The 21,456-nt window shown below is 39.2% G+C and overlaps 1 protein-coding gene across 1 annotated transcript; it reads left to right on the top strand.

The window, feature by feature from the left end:
* Window positions 1-20,022: 20,022 nt before the first annotated feature.
* LOC140818263 (zinc finger A20 and AN1 domain-containing stress-associated protein 4-like) lies at window positions 20,023-21,223 on the top strand. The gene has a single exon (XM_073178173.1). The coding sequence runs from the start codon at window positions 20,243-20,245 to the stop codon at window positions 20,711-20,713; it is 471 nt and encodes a 156-aa protein (XP_073034274.1). The 5' UTR covers window positions 20,023-20,242; the 3' UTR covers window positions 20,714-21,223.
* The last annotated feature ends 233 nt before the right edge of the window (window positions 21,224-21,456 follow it).

Below are 21,456 nucleotides of genomic sequence, written 5' to 3'. Positions count from 1 at the left end.
ATGTCCAGAATCAGATACGATTCATATATGGTATTCTTGACATAGTAGATATCATAGAATCGAATTCAGATTAAGAAACGGACTGAATATGGAATTGTTATGAATTTCAGAATGAGATTGACTAGTATTGATGTCAGATTTGTACGGTGGTTGATTGTAAATTATTGGAATTGATATAGACTGATATAGTATTATCAGTATCGCAAGATTATATTGTTGTACCGTCAGAATTTGATAAAACAGAGATGTTGTGATTTGATTAGAATATTGATACAGCATATTGATATTGTCATTGCCAGATTGAACAGTGACAGACTTTGAGTCGAGACTTCGATTGTATCAGAGCTACAACAAGAAAGGTATAAATAAATGTTGATTCGGGATTGCACAACTCGAGTTAGGTTTGACTTGAGTTTCCCTAAATCACATACTTTATTTTATTGCATTGATATTTGCAGATTATCAGATTGATATGTTAATCTATTGACTTAGAGCAGAGTCAGAGTCCGAGTCTAGGGCAGATCAGCCTAGTTAGGGCAAAACCGCCGAGTCTTTCTCAGAACCGATAAGACTCTAGACTTACGGTGTATCGATGAGCTTTAGATGTAGATCGACGTCTATTGTAGACACTCGATACAGCATACCAAAGTCTAAATTTAGATCGGGATCCCTAGATTAGAAAAGAGTCCTAGATTAGATACATATTTGTATCGATTCATGTAGTCAGATTGGATGCATGTTTTTATAATTGCTTATGCTTTTATATATGTTTTATATGATTGCATTTACTACATTGTTTATACTGGGATATTTATATCTCACCGGAGTTATCCGGCTGTTGTCTTCTTTGTATGTGTGCATGGCAACAGGTGGGACAGGTTCAGGGTCACAGAGGTGAAGAAAGATCGAGTTAGAGTGGAGACTACGGACTTGGACTAGAGATAGGTTTAAACACTTGATATTAGTTGTTGAACCTGAGATGTGTATGATTGTATATTGTATCAGATTTATACTTTTATACTGATATGTGTAGGAGTTTGATTCCATTACCTTCCGCATTTAAAAAAAAAATTAGACCCTGTTTATGTAAAGGCCCTAAAACTTCTTGCTTTAAAATTTGCGGAAAATTAAAAATTTTCTTTTTAAAAGAACTTAAATGGCCTCATTCATAAAATCGACTGATGAATCAAGTTCAATGTTTAAAATAATAGCAGCGGAAGAAAAATAAAGTTTTGCCAACAATAACAACTGAAAATTTTCCAATGACTGATAAAAATTGTTTGCGAAATAAAATAACAACTGCTGCACTGAGGTCCTCGGGTGCCACTACTGCCGACCCAAGCTGGCTCACTGATCCCCGCCCTCGGCCCTGGCCTCATCAGTACCTACAACAATCAAGTCTAGTGAGCCTAAAGACTCAGTATGCATATATCGCAGGTAACGAGTAAAAACTGAAGTAAAATGTGCATGAGATAAAATATCATGTCATGAGGCATGCTGAAATTAATCTGTACTGAGCAATTATAATACGTGCATAACTGAATTGATAATCACAGTAAAAATATTTGCTCCTTGGAGCCTGTACTGAAATAACTGGTAAAATTTTCTGTTGAGATTATGTTTTACGCCTGTGGCCACTGCACTAAGCTGAAACTGGTCGGTAACTGGCTACCGGAGAGGCTGAAACTGAAACTAATCTGACCGGTCACTGGCGACCGGGTGGTACCAAACTGAACTGAGCGGTCACTGGCGACCGTATAAAATATCACTCCCACATAGTGAATGAACCACAAGCCATATCGCATAAATCTCAAAAATATCATTTTTATATTTAATGCACGTAAAATAATTAACTGGCATAATAAAAAATTCCTGTATATTTTACCAACTGGATTGGATTGGATCGTCCCCAGGCTCGCTGCAACCTAACTGTGCTATGAAAAATATGCAAATGCTAAAACTGGCACAACTATGAAATTTACGTACAAAAGATGCGACTATGACGCCTAATGACTTCGTATTTAATCATGACTCTGAACCAAACCCGAACCAACACTGAACCGTCATTTATTCATGATTAAAATACGCTAAAAATACTGAAATAATGCTCCTAAAATGATTAGGGTCGAAATCTAGGTGAAATGGAGGCCAAAACACGAAACGCTCTTTCGAGAGTCAATTTGGCACATCGCACCGTAAATTCTCGTACGACCTCAAAAATGATCCGAATGACAAACGGTCAAAAACATGACCTTCCCAACTCAATTGGACACTGTCCAGTCCAAGGCCATAGGCTAAAAGCCGACCGAGAACTCGAACGAGCCTTCGCACCGATACAGCAACTTGCTGTAAATTCCAGCAGCTGCGCACTACAAGACTTGCGTTGGTTTCGAGACTATCGGCCATTAGGGGCGTGAACCACAGACCAGAGACTCTTACTAACATCCCAAGGAATGATTTGAACCATGGCTAAGGGCCCTAGGCCAGCCAAGATTCGCACATTCCAGCAACTAACCGACAATTCCTACCCGAGAACAAAAATCTGCACGTCGGGCTCTTGTTCTTGTTTTGCTGTCATGGATCGTTCCGGTGGTCATTCGATTGACCATGGCACGGTCTAGACATCTAGGGGTATGGTATGAACCGTGGCTAAGGGCCATAGGCCAAACCAGATCCACACCATGCCACCAAAAACGAACTACACATGTGCTGTCACAAAGAAACCAAAGGGCCGAGAGGGGGGCTGTTCTTGCTTGTTATTTTAAAACCGATACACCATGGACCAAGCCACCAAAAGGGCGTCTTAGTCACGTCTTAGACATGATAGGGGGTGATCTAACCCTGGCTATAGGCCCTTAGGGCAGCCAAGGTCGGATCCCTTCCCATGACCGCATATCAGATTTTCGAGACACAAAAAGGGGCAGTGGGGAGTGCTGCTGTCATTTCGAGTTTCTATCATGCTTGGGGCTGGTTTTAATGGACCAACATGGTCCTAATGCATCCTACTATATGTATATAAGTCGCCCTGGGAGCCTGGAGTCGAGCCAATCACCTGGACACACACAAACAAGCAAAACCGTGAAGAGCACAAGGAAGGAAAAATCTGTGCAGAAAATTTCAGCACCTTGCTGTCCAAAAATCTCGGTTTTCATGCTGTAAAATCGTGACTTTGACGTAACAAAAATTACTACTATGGCTTGATTGAGGTTTGAAAGAATCTAGACATGCCTTGGTTTCGTTTTAATGAAAAACGAATGAAGAGACGACGACGCGGTACGGAGACGGAGTGGCTTCTCTTGATCCTTCTAGTTCTCGATTTTTCTCCCTTAATCTCTAGCTATGCCTCACGGTTTTGAAAAGGCTGCTGTTTTTCGGTCATGGAGAGGGGAGAAGGTGGTTCTAGATAGTGAGGGGAGATCCATAATAAAAGGGATAGAAAGGGGGAGACCAAGTCTTCTCAATTTCGAATTTTGAATTCTTGTTGCTATCAAATGTTGGTGGAGGGATCTAGAATGAGGTGGCCGATTTCTTGAGCTTATTAGACTAGGATAATGTTAATTATTTAATTAATTGGAGCTAAACAAAATTGGAGGGATTATCCTATTAATTAAATACCAAGAAGAGGTCAAAGTGATGAGTTGGAAATGAATCTTCTAGCAACTATGGGGTGGCCGAAATTTATAATAAAAATGAAGGGGAGAAGTTGATTATCTAATAAATTAATAACCTTTAAAAGCCTCACTAATCTTTTAATTCATTTAGTGAACTAATCCCTTAATTAAGAGCTTAAATGAACTAATTTTTCTACTCGCCTCAAATAATTAAAATATATCCTCAAACCTCCTTTTTAACTTAAATTAACTTACTTGCTAGCTAAATTAAATCCTGGAAATATTTCTCAAATCTTAAATTTATCTCTAAACTCCAACTCCGGTCCGGCCTCATTGAAATAACTGAAATGCTAAAAATCAATTACTGAGCTGAAATAATAAAATAATTAACTTCAAAGAAATGCATTTAAAAAAATCATGCAATGAAGTCAATTAAATTTAAAAATCTAGAATTATGCATGGCTTATACGTCTACTGATTTACGGGTTCTACAATCCTTCCCCCCTTAAAATAAATTTCGTCCTCGAAATTAGAACTCACCGAATAACTCGGGGTAACGCTCTCTCATCTCTGACTCAGACTCCCACGTAGCTTCCTCCTCAGAATGGTTAAGCCATTTGACTTTGACTCGCTTAACCAGCTAGTTCCGAAGCTTCTTCTCCTGTCTGTCTAGGATCTGCACGGGTCTCTCCTCATAAGATAAGTTCGGAGTAAGCTGCAACGGCTCGAAATTCAGCACATGCGAAGGGTTCGCCATGTACTTTCTCAGCATGGAGACGTGAAAGACATTGTGTACTCCAGCCAGATTCGGCAGAAGAGCCACACGATAAGCAAACGTCCCAACTCTGTCAAGGATCTCAAACGGTCCAATGAATCTTGGACTGAGCTTCCCTTTCTTCCCAAATCTCATGACACCCTTCATAGGTGCCACTTTGACAAAGACATGATCACCCACTGCAAACTCTAAATCTCTCCTTCTCTGATCGGCATAACTCTTCTGTCTGCTCTGAGCAGTCCTCATCCTATCACGGATCTTGACTACTACCTCTGCTGCCTGCTGAACAATCTCTGGACCCAACTCTGCTCTCTCTCCTACTTCATCCCAATGAACAGGAGATCTACACTTGCGGCCATACAGTGCTTCATACGGAGCCATACCTATAGACGACTGGAAACTGTTGTTATAGGTGAACTCTACCAATGGTAAGTTCGACTCCCAACTCCCAGAGAAATCAATGACGCAAGCGCGAAGAAGAACCTCCAAAATCTGAATAACTCGCTCCGACTGCCCATCTGTCTGCGGATGGAAAGCTTTGCTAAACAGCAACTTCGTACCCAAAGTCGAATGCAAACTCTTCCAAAATGAGGAAGTGAATCTGGGGTCTCTGTCGGATACGATCGAAACTGGAACACCATGAAGTCGGACTATCTCCCGGTTATACAGCTCTGCATACTGAATCATGGTGAATGTCGTCTTAATAGGCAAGAAGTGCGCTGATTTGGCAAGACGATCTACAATCACCCAAATGGCATTCGATCCCCTGGCTGACCTCGGCAAACCAGTCACAAAATCCATGGTGACGTTCTCCCACTTCTACTCAGGAATAGGAAGAGGCTTGAGCAAACCTGCTGGTCTCTGATGCTCAGCCTTCACTAACTGACAGGTCAGACACTCGGACACAAACCGTCTAATGTCCTTCTTCATACCCGGCCACCAATACAATAGCTGCAGGTCCTTGTACATCTTCGTACTCCCAGGGTGAATGGAGTACGGGGACGTATGGGCCTCTGATAAGATGTCTGCTCGGATAGTATCACTACTAGGAACCCATATCCTGTCTCGGTATCTCACAATACCGTCGCTGACTGTATACAAGACACTGCCCTTGGCTTCATCTCTCTTATTCCACTGTGCCAACTGCTCATATGCGGACTGCCTACTGCGAATACGGTCCAAAAGGGAAGACTGAATGGTCAAGGTAGATAAACGAGGAACTCTACCTCGAGGATAAGTCTCAAGATCAAACCTCTGCATCTCAAGCTGAAGAGGTTTCTGCATCGTCAAATGAGCCATCACTGCGACTTTCCTGCTCAAAGCATCCGCAACTACATTAGCTTTACCCGGGTGGTAGCTAATGTCACAATCGTAGTCTTTCACAAGCTCCAACCAACGCCTCTAACGCATGTTCAGCTCCTTCTGCGTAAAGAAATACTTGAGGCTCTTGTGGTCGGTAAAGATCTGGCATTTTTCTCCATACAGATAGTGCCTCCAAATCTTCAAAGCAAAAACTACGGCTGCTAACTCCAGATCATGGGTAGGGTAGTTCTTCTCGTGGATTTTCAACTGTCGAGAAGCATAAGCTATCACTCTCCCATGCTGCATCAATACTGCGCCAAGACCGAGCTTCGAAGCATCGGTATACAGAACAAACTCGCCAGGTCCTGACGGTGTGGCCAAAACTGGTGCTGAAATAAGAGCTTGCTTCAAAGTATCGAAGCTCTTCTGACAGTCATCGCTCCACACAAACTTCACATTCTTCTTTGTCAGTGCTGTGAGTGGAACGGCAATTGAGGAGAATCCCTGAATGAACTTCCTGTAGTATCCTGCCAGCCCAAGAAAACTACGGATCTCGGATGCATTCTGAGGCACAACCCAATCTCTGACTGCTGCAACTTTCGCCGGGTCTACCTCAATGCCACTGCTAGAAACAATGTGGCCCAAGAACGCCACCTTCTCTAACCAGAATTCGCATTTACTGAACTTTGCGAATAATTTGTGCTTCTGCAATGTCTGCAACACTGTGGTCAGATGCCTGCTGTGCTCCTCTCGACTCTTGGAGTAGACGAGTATGTCATCTATGAACACTATCACAAACTGGTCGAGGTATGGCTGAAATACGCGATTCATGAGATCCATGAAGATCGCTGGCGCATTCGTCAGACCGAACGGAATCACAAGGAACTCGTAGTGACCATAACGAGTCCTGAAAGCTGTCTTCGAGACATCAGCATCTCTCACTCTCAACTGATGATAACCAGAACGCAGATCAATCTTGGAGAAAATTGAAGCTCTCTGCAACTGGTCAAACAGATCCTCAATCCTCGGCAGTGGGTATTTGTTCTTAACTGTAACCCTGTTCAACTCCCGGTAGTCAATGCAAAGCCTCATAGAGCCATTCTTCTTCTTAACAAACAAGACTGGCGCGCCCCATGGTGAAAAGCTCGGGCGAATGAACTCCTTGTCGAGAAGTTCCTGAATCTGCTTCTTAAGCTCTGCCATCTCTGTCGGCGCTTTGGATATCAGAACCGTACCTGGCATCAGCTCAATGGAAAACTCCACTTCTCTCTCAGGTGGCATACCAGAGACGTCCTCGGGAAAAACGTCTAAGAAATCTCTGACGATCGGAACATCTGAGGCTGACTTGCTGGGTTCCTCGGGGACAGATAAAAAGGTCGCTAGAAATGCCCGACACCCTCTATGCATGAGCTTCCTAGCCTGAACATATGGAATAATGCGCGGTAACGAAAAGTACCTGTCCGGCTCAAATACGAACTGCTCCATTCCAGGCGGTCGGACAAGAACAGATCTCCGCTGGAAGTCGATCAATACTCTGTTCTTCAGTAGCCAGTCCATACCTAGGATGATGTCAAATTCCGGCATCGGTAGCACAATCAGATCTGCATATACAAGCTTACCGTGCAGCTCAAGGTCTATATCTCGGATAACATTGGTGGCTGCCATCTCCTCGCCTGACGGCAACACTACTGAAAAGGTTATGTCTAGCCCAATGATCTTGATCTTCAGAAAGTTTGCGAAGATCTCCGAAATGAACGAGTGAGTGGCCCCTGAATCTATCAAGGCCTTGGTAGCTTTGCCAGCTATGAAAATTCTTCCTGTCAATAACATGGTCTCCGGGTTGGTTTCCGCGGCATGGAGAGCGAAAACTCTGCCCTGAGTAGGCAGATTCCTCTGAAGGCACTGCAGCAACATGTGGTCTGTACTGCCACACTTAAAACACTTTCTTGAGCCAGCCATACACGCTCCAGGATGGCGATGTGAGCACCTGGGGCAGAATGGGTGCTCCCGAGTCCTCGGGCTGGGCGTCCCCGCTGCTGCTGCTGCTGCTGCTGGCCTCGGTTCCTAGGCGGTCCATGAAAAGGCCTCTTATTCTGCTGCTGATGCTGATGAGGAGGAGGGCGGTGCGGTGCCTGGACTGGTCGCTTGCCCTGGCGATCCCTCTTGACATCCCGCAGATCCTGCTCTGCGGCTAGGGCCTTGGAGACGGCAATCTCATAAGTAGCAGGGTCAGATACCCTAACATCCCAGCGCAAGATCGGCCGTAAACCCACCATGAAGTGCATCAGCTTGGCTCTGGCATCATTCGCTATCAGGGGCACAAAGTGGCAGCCCCTATCGAACTTACGGATGAACTCCGTAACCGTCATATCTCCTTGCCTCAGACTCATGAACTCGGTGGTCAGCCTGGTGCGAACCTCCTCAGCAAAATACTTGGAGTAGAAAACCTCCGTAAAGCGGGTCCAAGAAAGTGTAGCCAAAGTCAGGGCTACCGACGCTCCTTCCCACCATAAGCGGGCGTCTCCAGTGAACAGATAGGTGGCACACCGGACTCGGTCTGCGTCTCCTAGCTCCATAAACACGAAAATGACCTCGAGAGATTTGATCCATCCCTCGGCAACCATGGGGTCAGAAGTCCCAGAAAACTCCTTTGGACGCATCTTCATAAATCGCTCGTAAACAGCCTCGGGCCCTGTCGGCCTAGTCACCACAGCATTGTTCCCCGCAAACTGTGCGAAGAACTGTGTCATCCCAGCTAGCATCTGGGCACTCATGTCCGGTGGGGGCGGTGGAGGAGGAGGAGGAGGAGGTGGAGGTGTCTGCCTCTCTTGTCTCTGGTCGTCATCGTCCTCGCGGCAGTGCTCGCCACCACCTCTCGGGCGTCCTACTTGAAGTCTAGGGGGCATACTATTCCATACATAACCCGTACGTAACTAACATGCATAATTCCATAATTTATTATAACGGAACACTGAAATACTGAAAATCTGGAAGCATGCTGACAAAATAATTCATGCTTTAAATAAAATGCTGAACAAAATGCTGAACTGAAAACTTGCAGACCGAAGACGTGGCTTCGTGAGCTTCTCGCGGTCAGTAGTAGTGTAACCCTATACAGAACCACCGCTCTGATACCAATTGTAAAGGCCCTAAAACTTCTTGCTTTCAAATTTGCGGAAAATTAAAAATTTTCTTTTTAAAAGAACTTAAATGGCCTCATTCATAAAATCGACTGATGAATCAAGTTCAATGTTTAAAATAATATCAGCGGAAGAAAAATAAAGTTTTGCCAACAATAACAATTGAAAATTTTCCAATGACTGATAAAAATTGTTTCGAAATAAAATAACAACTGCTGCACTGAGGTCCTCGGGTGCCACTACTGCCGACCCAAGCTGGCTCACTGATCCCCGCCCTCGGCCCTGGCCTCATCAGTACCTACAACAATCAAGTCTAGTGAGCCTAAAGACTCAGCATGCATATATCGCAGGTAACGAGTAAAAACTGAAGTAAAATGTGCATGAGATAAAATATCATGTCATGAGGCATGCTGAAATTAATCTGTACTGAGCAATTATAATACGTGCATAACTGAACTGATAATCACAGTAAAAATATTTGCTCCTTGGAGCCTGTACTGAAATAACTGGTAAAATTTTCTGTTGAGATTATGTTTTACGCCTGTGGCCACTGCTCTAAGCTGAAACTGGTCGGTAACTGGCTACCGGGGAGGCTGAAACTGAAACTGATCTGACCGTTCACTGGCGACCGGGTGGTACCAAACTGAACTGAGCGGTCACTGGCGACCGTATAAAATATCACTCCCACATAGTGAATGAACCACAAGCCATATCGCATAAATCTCAAAAATATCATTTTTATATTTAATGCACGTAAAATAATTAACTGGCATAATGAAAATTCCTGTATATTTTACCAACTAGATTGGATTGGATCGTCCCCAGGCTCGCTGCAACCTAACTGTGCTATGAAAAATATGCAAATGCTAAAACTTGCACAACTATGAAATTTACGTACAAAAGATGCGACTATGACGCCTAGTGACTTCGTATTTAATCATGACTCTGAACCAAACCCGAACCAACACTGAACCGTCATCTATTCATGATTAAAATACGCTAAAAATACTGAAATAATGCTCCTAAAATGATTAGGGTCGAAATCTAGGTGAAATGGAGGCCAAAACACGAAACGCTCTTTCGAGAGTCAATTTGGCACATCGCACCTTAAATTCTCGTACGACCTCAAAAATGATCCGAATGACAAACGGTCAAAACCATGACCTTCCCAACTCAATGGGGCACTGTCAAGTCCAAGGCCATAGGCTAAAAGCCGACCGAGAACTCGAACGAGCCTTCGCACCGACACAGCAACTTGCTGTAAATTCCAGCAGCTGCTCACTACAAGACTTGCGCTGGTTTCGAGACTATCGGCCATTAGGGGCGTGAACCACAGACCAGAGACTCTTACCAACGTCCCAAGGAATGATTTGAACCATGGCTAAGGGCCCTAGGCCAGCCAAGATTCGCACATTCCAGCAACTAACCGACAATTCCTACCCGAGAACAAAAATCTGCACGTCGGGCTCTTGTTCTTGTTTTGCTGTCATGGATCGTTCCGGTGGTCATTCAATTGACCATGGCACAATCTAGACATCTAGGGGTATGGTATGAACCGTGGCTAAGGGCCATAGGCCAAACCAGATCCACACCATGCCACCAAAAACGAACTACACATGTGCTGTCACAAAGAAACCAAAGGGCCGAGAGGGGGGCTGTTCTTGCTTGTTATTTTAAAACCGATACACCATGGACCAAGCCACCAAAAGGGCGTCTTAGTCACGTCTTAGACATGATAGGGGGTGATCTAACCCTGGCTATAGGCCCTTAGGGCAGCCAAGGTCGGATCCCTTCCCATGACCGCATATCAGATTTTCGAGACACAAAAAGGGGCAGTGGGGAGTGCTGCTGTCATTTCGAGTTTCTAGCATGCTTGGGGCTGGTTTTAATGGACCAACATGGTCCTAATGCATCCTACTATATGTATATAAGTCGCCCTGGGAGCCTGGAGTCGAGCCAATCACCTGGACACACACAAACAAGCAAAACCGTGAAGAGCACAAGGAAGGAAAAATCTGTGCAGAAAATTTCAGCACCTTGCTGTCCAAAAATCTCGGTTTTCATGCTGTAAAATCGTGACTTTGATGTAACAAAAATTACTACTATGGCTTGATTGAGGTTTGAAAGAATCTAGACATGCCTTGGTTTCGTTTTAATGAAAAACGAATGAAGAGACGACGACGCGGTACGGAGACGGAGTGGCTTCTCTTGATCCTTCTAGTTCTCGATTTTTCTCCCTTAATCTCTAGCTATGCCTCACGGTTTTTGCATTGAAAAGGCTGCTGTTTTTCGGTCATGGAGAGGGGAGAAGGTGGTTCTAGATAGTGAGGGGAGATCCATAATAAAAGGGATAGAAAGGGGGAGACCAAGTCTTCTCAATTTTGAATTTTGAATTCTTGTTGCTATCAAATGTTGGTGGAGGGATCTAGAATGAGGTGTGGCCGATTTCTTGAGCTTATTAGACTAGGATAATGTTAATTATTTAATTAATTGGAGCTAAACAAAATTGGAGGGATTATCCTATTAATTAAATACCAAGAAGAGGTCAAAGTGATGAGTTGGCAATGAATCTTCTAGCAACTATGGGGTGGCCGAAATTTATAATAAAAATGAAGGGGAGAAGTTGATTATCTAATAAATTAATAACCTTTAAAAGCCTCACTAATCTTTTAATTCATTTAGTGAACTAATCCCTTAATTAAGAGCTTAAATGAACTAATTTTTCTACTCGCCTCAAATAATTAAAATATATCCTCAAACCTCCTTTTTAACTTAAATTAACTTACTTGCTAGCTAAATTAAATCCTGGAAATATTTCTCAAATCTTAAATTTATCTCTATACTCCAACTCCGGTCCGGCCTCACTGAAATAACTGAAATGCTAAAAATCAATTACTGAGCTGAAATAATAAAATAATTAACTTCAAAGAAATGCATTTAAAAAAATCATGCAATGAAGTCAATTAAATTTAAAAATCTAGAATTATGCATGGCTTATACGTCTACTGATTTACGGGTTCTACAGTTTATTATAATTAACTAATTAGTCCCAATGATGATTAAGAACATGATTAGCGTCCGGGTCCCCACATCATATGATGATGTACTGAAAAACCATCCCTCGGACTATCCAAGTGGTTCTCACTTATTGAGTAAAATAGTCCGTAGTTATGGTTGTACACCATTAGTCCTTTGACCCGAGACAATGTAGAGGCTATACGTACTAGCATGAACTTTGATCGTTTACCGACTCCATTGAGGGTCATCAGGTGGTGAGGTTTGGTGTAGTTTCGAAATACGTAGGAGAAAATGCATTGTAGTCGGGGATTTACCGTTCGCCTACGGGTGAAGATATATGTGATCGGATGAGTTAATAGTACAAGGAGTCTCTGCCGGAGCAAGAAATGTGCTTTAGGGAAAGGTGTTTTCCTAGTTGCACATATCATGCCACTATTAGTACTCAAAGATAAATTTCATCATTATTGAATTCATATATAACTCTCAATATACCCATGATTGCAGATTCGATCGGGATATATGTGTTGAAGGGACCGTACTAAACGCTAACAATGACTAAATGTTATTGCAGGTACTATGAGTGATACCTAGGGGATCATAGGGCGATGCTACTAGATGCTCTTACCATGATCTGATGAATGCAATCAGAAATGAGTTCTGACATTCTTGATCAAGGTGTTGATAAAAAAAAAATGGGGCTAACTATGGTAAGCCTGAATAAGAATAAATGTTATTTTGAATCACATGAATATGTGAACCCAGGGCTAGCTGTATCCCTGAATCATTGAGGGTCACACAAATATCATATTCTATGTTCCCGTTGAGATAGTAAAATTCAAGGATTTCGAACTTGGCCACTATAGTTTGATGAAGATCAAAAAAGAAGCTCATAAACTCCACTGATTCCATAGATGAAAGAAATGGAAGTTAGCATGGTTGCTAAATAAGGAATTAGAGTGGAACTGTCTGTTTTGTAAAAGAGTTTACTAAAACTTGCAGCTGCGCAATATGGTAGTTGAAAATTTTGATTTTCGAAATTTTTGATTTTCATTATATGAACGAGTCTTGTATCCTTGATACATTGACTCTCTCGGACCGTCGATCGGGGTTATGATGAGTTCGAAATCATTTATTTAGTGAATTGAGAATTTAATAATTAAATGATTGTGCTAGTAGTGGTGACTACTAACATGCACAAATTCACATAAATATTCGAGAAGTGTTTAGAATCAAATTAACTAAGGAGTTAGTTTATAAACTAAATAATTGTTATTTAATTTAATATATATACATGTATATATTTTATATTGTGACATAAAATATGTTTATATGATATTATTATATCATGTATTATTAAAGGTTAATAAATACATTATATTATGAGAGTTTTAATATAATAAAATTATTAGAATCCTTGTGGGAGAGAGACTCGTAACAGAATTAGGAGTAATCTCTACACATACAGCGCTAGGACTTATAATTGAATACCACAATTTTTCACAAAAATTCCTTTCCAATTACAAAGAAACCCACGGCCACCCCTTGAAATTTTGGAAGAAATTTTGCAACAAAAAGCAAAATAGAATTGCTAAATTATTGATTAAGAATCAATGATATTTGTTAATGATTGATTAAGAATTAATTAAGCAAAATCCATGGTTATGAATTCTTGGAACTCACGGCCACTTAACAAATTGTTTTTGAAAGTTTCGGCCACTTCCCTTCTTACACCGCCGCGCTGCTTTGTCTCCAGATTTTGGAAATTCGGAGGCTATATTCTCAACGCATAAATCGTTTGGATTTTTTAGTGCAAACCAATCGAGGAAGATAGTTTTCGATCGTGGACCTAATTAGGCGATTAAAGGAGAAGAGCCGTTAGAAGGGATTTACAAGAAGGGCTATATCTTCCTAAACAATATAATAGTTTGAAATCCAAGCGTTAAGAACGCAAAAATAAAATTCTTAGAACACCCTATGAATGTTTCTAAACATATGACACCGAAGAACAAAACTTTTAAACTCCCGCTGCGTCTTGGGTATGAGAATACGATGTCCCAACTATAAGTCCTAAGATGATTGAGTTTGTACAAGATGTTGTATAAATCAAAGTCTTCTAGTGGAACCTACCCAAGGTGTTAGTGAAACGTCCCATGTTCTTTTGAATTAAAATGTACTAGATTTTTTTTTTTTTTTTCGGTCCTTGAAAAATATTTTAATAAAATATTTTTGTCCATGACGTTAGAACATGATCGAGAGAGGTTTTTACACGAATTTAGAGAGTCCTAAACACACCCAAAACGTTACACCGCAAGCTGTCTTCGGAAACTTGTTTGCTGTCATGAACTTTAAGGTTTCGGGTCCCATGATTTGAACGGAGGGCTGGCCTGGGATGTGGTTCATGGCTAACCTAGGGTCAGGTGGTGTCAGGGGGAGGACCCTAGCCATGCTAGGGCTCGGTCTGGAACGGCAGGGAGGAGTCCTTTCAAGCAAGGACTCCCACCCGAGAAAGTGCACAAATCTGTGCAGGTGAGGTTGAGGGAGGACTTGACGCATGAGATGACTGGACTGAAGGTGCACACAACCCGAGGACCAGCGCTTCTACTGATTTTCCGCACTCATGATTATGGATTATGATTTCACGTTAAAAGATTTTTAAAACCATTTATTTATGCTTTAGAGTGGTTTTGGAGAAATGTTATTTTAAGTACATGTAATTTCACTGTTGCATGTGATTTTATACATGTATTACTCGTTACAAAGATTTTGTGTGTTGAGTCTTTAGACTCACTAGGTGTGTTGGATGCAGGTGAGGTTGAGGGAGGACTTGACGCATGAGATGACTGGACTGAAGGTGCACACAACCCGAGGACCAGCGCTTCTACTGTTTTTCCGCACTCATGATTATGGATTATGATTTCACGTTAAAAGATTTTTAAAACCATTTATTTATGCTTTAGAGTGGTTTTGGATAGGAAAATACGTTTCACGATTATTGCGTTTTAGGTTTGGTAACTCATGCGATTATTTTATTTTATGAAGATTGCAATTGATTTTCAAATGCTAGCTAGAGAATGTTCTAGGTCATGGACAAAAATATTTTATTAAAATATTTTTCAAGGACCGAAAAAAAAAAATCTAGTACATTTTAATTCAAAAGAACATGGGACGTTTCAGTTAGAATGAGTGACGTAAGAGCAGTTGAAGTCTCCGAACATCCATAAAAATATTTTCTGTTATTAACTATTAACTGTTGTTTTAAAACTGATTTGATCAGTTCGAGCAGTTATCAATTCAGTTCTCACCATAACTGAACTGATATGTTCAAGGACTGATTCCGCTTATATTATTTTACACAAGTTAAAAACTTTAAACTGATTAGCTTTCTTAACAAATGATAATTTCGATTATTTTTCGCTTGGTTTAAAACCAAACTCGATTTAATTCATCGGTGTTTACATTCTTAGAACACGAGCTATTGCAGCTCATTGAGAATATTGTGTTTGAAGCACCTTAAAAGTGCCCGAACTGATCCATCACCCGGTCTTCGTTCCTCGTTCGAGCGCGAAATATAACTTCTAATGCGTGAAAAATTAAAGTAATCATGAAATAAACACTTATCCATGCAATATTCATGCATTAAACGCATAAAATCATTAAACACATATTTTAAATAAAAACCCTATATCGCATGCAGTAGTGTTACGTAGTTCGAATTTCCGAGATCTTACAAGGGTCGTTTCAAAAACTCTTTATGTTCATTATTTTCTTCATTTTGTTATCACGATAGTTTTGCCAAAATATTTAATCTATCATTCAGTTTGTTTCCAGACTACTATTATCATTTAACTAATGGATATTGACATACAAAATTTCAGAACCAAACACATCATTCATATTAACCGATCCTAACACATATCCTCAAGTTAGGAAACAATGGTGAATATTTTTCACAATTAATGGTATGAGGCCTAAACGGTTTGCACGGGATGTTACAACACATTGGAATTCAACATATAAATAGTTATTATATTTGTTTTCAATATAAAGATTTATTATGTTTATTTTTCATTAACATGTTCAAGCTCGTGATATTATTTGTTTGCAAATCAATGGAACATAAGCACTAGTATTTGTGAAATTTTAAAAGTCTTTAATGATGGTATTAACTAATTATCCGGTGTTTATTATTCTACTTATCATTTAGTTTTAACAAATTGTTGCAATATTGTATATATTTTTACTTAACATATTCAATCTAGTGAAGATTTTTTATTTCAATGTATTTATTTCACGAAAGCTAAATGGAAAATAAAAACATATGTTTTAGAAATTCTTGAAACATTTTATTGTATTTTGTTTTAGTTCATAGATTAAAAATAGATGATTTACAAGAAATACTAACTTATATGATGATTTTTTAGATCCTATTACGAAAACAATTTCATTTACCTCATTGATTTTGTTTATTATTAAAACTCATTTATATGATATTTATAATATATATATAACACACAATATGGTGTACAAATTGTTCCACATGAACCGCAATCCATTAGTATTATCACTTCTAAACTTATTAAAACACAAATTTTATTAAAATAATGGTCTAAACATCCACGAGAATCATCAAGTTTCAGTTATGAACTTTAGAATTATTTTACTACTACTTTAGATTTTAGTAATGCAGATGAGAAAACTTTCAACATATTGAGATGGCGGTCACAAATATATCCAATTTTTTCTATAAAAAATAAATTCTAGATTGCCCCATTTCAACGATAGTAGTGGAAAAAACTTTTAGTATCGGAGGATACATTAAGTGTTAGACGATATAACTTAAGGCCGAAAATTTTGTAATCACAATGTGTTTCTCAATGATTGGTTAGAATTTGTTACCCGAACATAAGAAGTTAAAAGTGATCAAAAGACCAAGATGAAACTGAGCAAATATGTGGAACAAAGACAGGAGAAAAATTTGACTGATTGAGCAACATCATTCCTAAAAGTATGTATGCAAAGGTAAGCGAACTACAAAGACTTTGATTCCTTTACATAAAAAGAAGATATGTATGCAACTTATATAATTATAGTATAAAGTTATAACAATATATGTGCAAGCCTTTTTTATATAATTTTTGTTGTGTATGATGCTTTGAAAAATTGAATACTGATATATTGGTTCACGAAACAGTATCTCGCGTGCTAGGGCGGACAAATTGCCCTTTACTTCTTGGGAAATCCAGGCAGTGTACCACGTGTTGGGACAACCAAAAATAGCCCTAGCGATGTCCACGCTGCCTAGATTTTCCCGGAAGTGCTACTCTCGCGGGGATAACAATAAGCCCAGACCATGCTACCTGAAAATTTTCAGGCAGCTCCTTTGCGTGCTTTATTTTAAGTTTTAATTTTCTTACTGCTCAAAATTAGCATTAATGCAATAATTTTGTTTTTCGCCAGTGCTAATATATTGACATATCTCCTATTATTGTTAGGATCTCGGTTTTCTCGTGCTCAAATCGCAGCAAAAGTTTTAAAATTTTATTTTGACGTTCAAAATATTTGGACACTCGGATGGTTTAATTTAAATAAATATTCACAGGGAGTACAGAAATATACCTTAAGTACATATTCACTTTGCACCAACTACTCTGGTATTAGTGGACATAGCTCTTGTTGTAAATCTCTAAAAACGTTTTTCGATTTTCGAATCTGGTCCACGACCGGATTATTTGTTCCTCTTCTAATTTGCACTAGAAAATTAGAAGATATTTTGCGTAGAGATAGAATACGAAGAAGAAATCGACTTCATTCTATAATTAGGATTGCCGAAAACTTCTTGCAACAAAGAAAGGAATTTCGAGAGCTCAGCAATTCTCGTCTCAAGAAAAAAACGCACCGAATGCATGCTCTCTATTAAGAATTAGGAAAAATTCTATTTTAATACTAATCATTAATTTTAATAAATTAATTGAATTAATTAAGTTAATGAAAGATTCTTTAGGAATGCAAATCTTGGTAAATCTCGAATGAAAATCCTTGTGCAATAAGAATAATAAAATCCTAATTATTTTTCTTATCCATCCCTAACTTAATTAATCATATTAATTAAGTTAATTATAGCTTCTAATTTCATTCCATATCCAAGACCGATCTCGACTTTATGCATATATCTTTTCCACAATATCATGCATTAATTTATTTTGCTTTGTGTGCAAGGTTTTTGAAATTATGGTATCACGAATATTTTCATATTGCCTAAATGAATATCATATTTTATTAAAACTTAATGGGTTATATTTTTACTCAATTAAAATATAATTTAATTATTAAAGTCTATTTGAAGTTTAATAAATTAGCATGATGATCTTATACTCTTACAAGCCCATGCTCCCATTACATTAATCTCATCATAATCTCGATCGGTGATCAAATATCATCGATGTGACAATTTCAACTTGTTTGTTATTATGACGCACACTTTAATTTCGAGATCACCAATGTCTAAATAAGGCACGTATACTCCTTTGACTGTCTTATAGTCATATTCTTAAAATTTCTATAAGCTTTTATAAATTTTGTTTATAAATTTCTTGATTGATCATATCAAACTTATTTCTTATAGATTCAACTCATTGAATTTATTTTCTCAACGGAAACAAGTAAACCAGTGCTTGTGTGACCCTCGATAGTTCAGGGATACAACTAATCGCGAGTTCAAAACTCTTTGTGATTCAGGAGATGATCCTTTATTCGGGCTTACCCTAATTTGCCACATTCCATGCACCAACAATTGATCATGAGAATGTCAAAAACTATTTTCTGATTAAACCCATCGAATCATGGTAAGAGAGTCTAGTAGCATCGCTCCATGACTCCCTAGGTATCACTGATAGTGCATGTAAGAACCGGTCGCTTATGATTAACGTACAGTACGGTCCATTCATCTCATATATCACGATTGAATATGCAATCATTAGTTCATCGAGGGTTGCATAAGAATTCGATTACTATGTGACACATCTTTGAGAATAAATAATGGCATCACATGCAAAATTGGAGAACTCGTTCTCTAACGTACATCTCATACTCTGGCTAGAGATTTCATGCACTATTATTTCATCATATCACATAGGATATCCACACACGTAGGTGAGCGGTGAATTCCCGACTACAATGAATTGGCTCCTACATGTGTCGCAACTGTACCCAATCACGCCACTTAATGACTCTCCTGGAATCGGTAAACGAGTCAAAGCACAGCCCTAGCATATAGAGCCTCAGTGTTGTCCCAGTTCGTAAGGGCTAATGATGTACCATCATAACCACAGACTTATCCTCTCGATGAATTATAACCACTTGGAAAGTCCGAGGGAGGGTTGTTTGGTATAATCATCATATGACTACACATCTGCATGTTTGGACATCTCTATGCCCTTATTAAGAAACGCGGTACACATCACAGATGTTAGTCTCGAGCTCAAGTGCCTTTATCCATGTTTTAGGCGGTTGAATCGACTAGGAACGAATTTTGATTATACATTGTTTACAAATGAATCTCAACATCGAAATACGATTCATTTGTATTAAAGTATAATCAAAGACTTTATCTATACGGATTGCATGGTATACAGATAAAGTAAAACAAGATCATAAAAAGTAATATTATATTAAAATAAAGATTGTTTATTACACTCGAGTCAATAAATTATCTAGCCAACCGTTGGTTTGCAGGACATCTACTCTAACAATTATCACTAACATGTCAATATTATCAAATACTTATTAAATATCAAACTTTGACTACTTAAATGGAAAAAACCCGAAATAGATTAACTTATTACAAAATAATTCTTGTAATTTGAATTTTTTCCCTTGTGATTAACATCTAACATAATAGGTATCAAACGGATCGATCAAGTCTATAATTTCAGTTAAAAGTAATATTTTGACATAAAAAATAATATTTTTTTAGATCAGATTAAATCAAAATTTCACTTCACAAAATTGACAAGTGAAACATTCTCTTATAAGTTTTTGTAAAAGAAAAATAAATTGCTGAAAGAATAAAATCAAGGAAAGAAATGATGGAGTTTCGGATGAAAGACTTGCAATAGCTGGTGAGATGCAAAATATAGAATAAAATAAAATAAAATAAAATAAAATAATGGCGATCCAGGCTGTGCCCTCCTCCACCCCTCGCGGCTAATTTATTATCTCATTTTTTATTTTTTCTCCATATTGTATCTTTCTTCCAACTTCTTTGATCCTTCCGCCACTCCAATTCCCTCTCCCCCGACGCATCTCCTCCTATATAGATTTCGCTACGCGAATATATCTTCGAAAATATTCGAGCCTTTTTAAAGGGTTTATTACAGGAAACAAATCAGGAGAGAATCATGGCAGAAGAGCATGGATTCCAGGCGCCGGAAGGCCACAGGATGTGCGTCAATAATTGCGGGTTCTTCGGGAGCCCCGCCACGAAAAATATGTGCTCCAAATGTTACGGCTACCTTTGTCTCAAGAAATCAGGGGATTCTTCTCTGATATTCTCGACCTCTTTAACTTCTACGCCTTCACCGCCTGTGGCGTGGGTGCAGAAGAGTCCTTCCGCGGCGGCGGCGGAGGAGGGAATCAGGGAGGTTACAACGGCGGCGGCTCCTCAGTCTCAGCCTCCGATGAACAGATGCTTTTCTTGCAGCAAGAAGGTGAGGTTGGCGGGGTTCAGGTGTAGGTGTGGGATCACCTTCTGTGGGACCCACAGTTACCCCGAGAAACACGACTGCAGCTTCGATTTCAAGGGTGTAGGCCGGGAAGCCATAGCCAAGGCGAATCCGGTGATCAGAGCCGAGAAACTGGAGAAGATGTAATCGCAGCCGTACAATAGGTTCTCTCGATGATGAAGCTGGGTGGTGAGGATCTTTCCACGAAACTGAACTTGCAAGTTGAGATCTTGTAAATTTTTATGGATTTTAATTTTAATGATTTGCTTTGGACGCTCGTATGATTTTAACAAAAACATACATAGGATGTTAGAATCGTTATATCTTTGGTGAATAAATCACTGGACACCAACTGATCCGATATAAACGGATTAGTTCTTGTTGATTCCCTACGAACTTTATTCGATGAAATTCTCCTATCAAGTCAACGACTAGATTGTATGTTCCTCTTCCAAATTGCACTAGTAAATGTGGAAGAGATTTTGCGTAGAAGAAAAAAATTGAGAGATGCGGCTCAAAATTTTCCTTCAAGAGGAAGTGGCCAAATTTTTTTTTCTTTTTGGAGGTGAGTCTCTCGAATTTTGGTTGGTTGTGGTAGTAGGGTTTGACTTTGCATGTTTTATATATAAATAAATTATAATCTAATTACATAATTAACATTAATGAGTTTAATTTAAATAATTAGGCTAGTCCAACTAGTTTAATTAATTTAATCAAAGCCCATTAAAACTTTAATTATTTATTATGTTGGACTTTTACTCCTACAAGCCCATAAAACATACTACCTACCATATTTAATTTATTAATTAATAAACTCAACTTTTGAGCTTAATAAATTAAACACATTGTAAATTCAACATTTGAATTTATTATTTAAATTATAAATTCAA

The sequence above is a fragment of the Primulina eburnea genome, chromosome 17 (genome assembly GCF_022965805.1).
Source record: "Primulina eburnea isolate SZY01 chromosome 17, ASM2296580v1, whole genome shotgun sequence".
Lineage (NCBI taxonomy): Eukaryota > Viridiplantae > Streptophyta > Magnoliopsida > Lamiales > Gesneriaceae > Primulina > Primulina eburnea.
This window is presented reverse-complemented; position numbering and strand designations above follow the sequence as displayed.

What these genes read in the sequence shown, in the direction of transcription:
- LOC140818263 (XM_073178173.1), top strand. Translation starts at nt 20,243, where the DNA reads ATGGCAGAAGAGCATGGATTCCAGGCGCCGGAAGGCCACAGGATGTGC.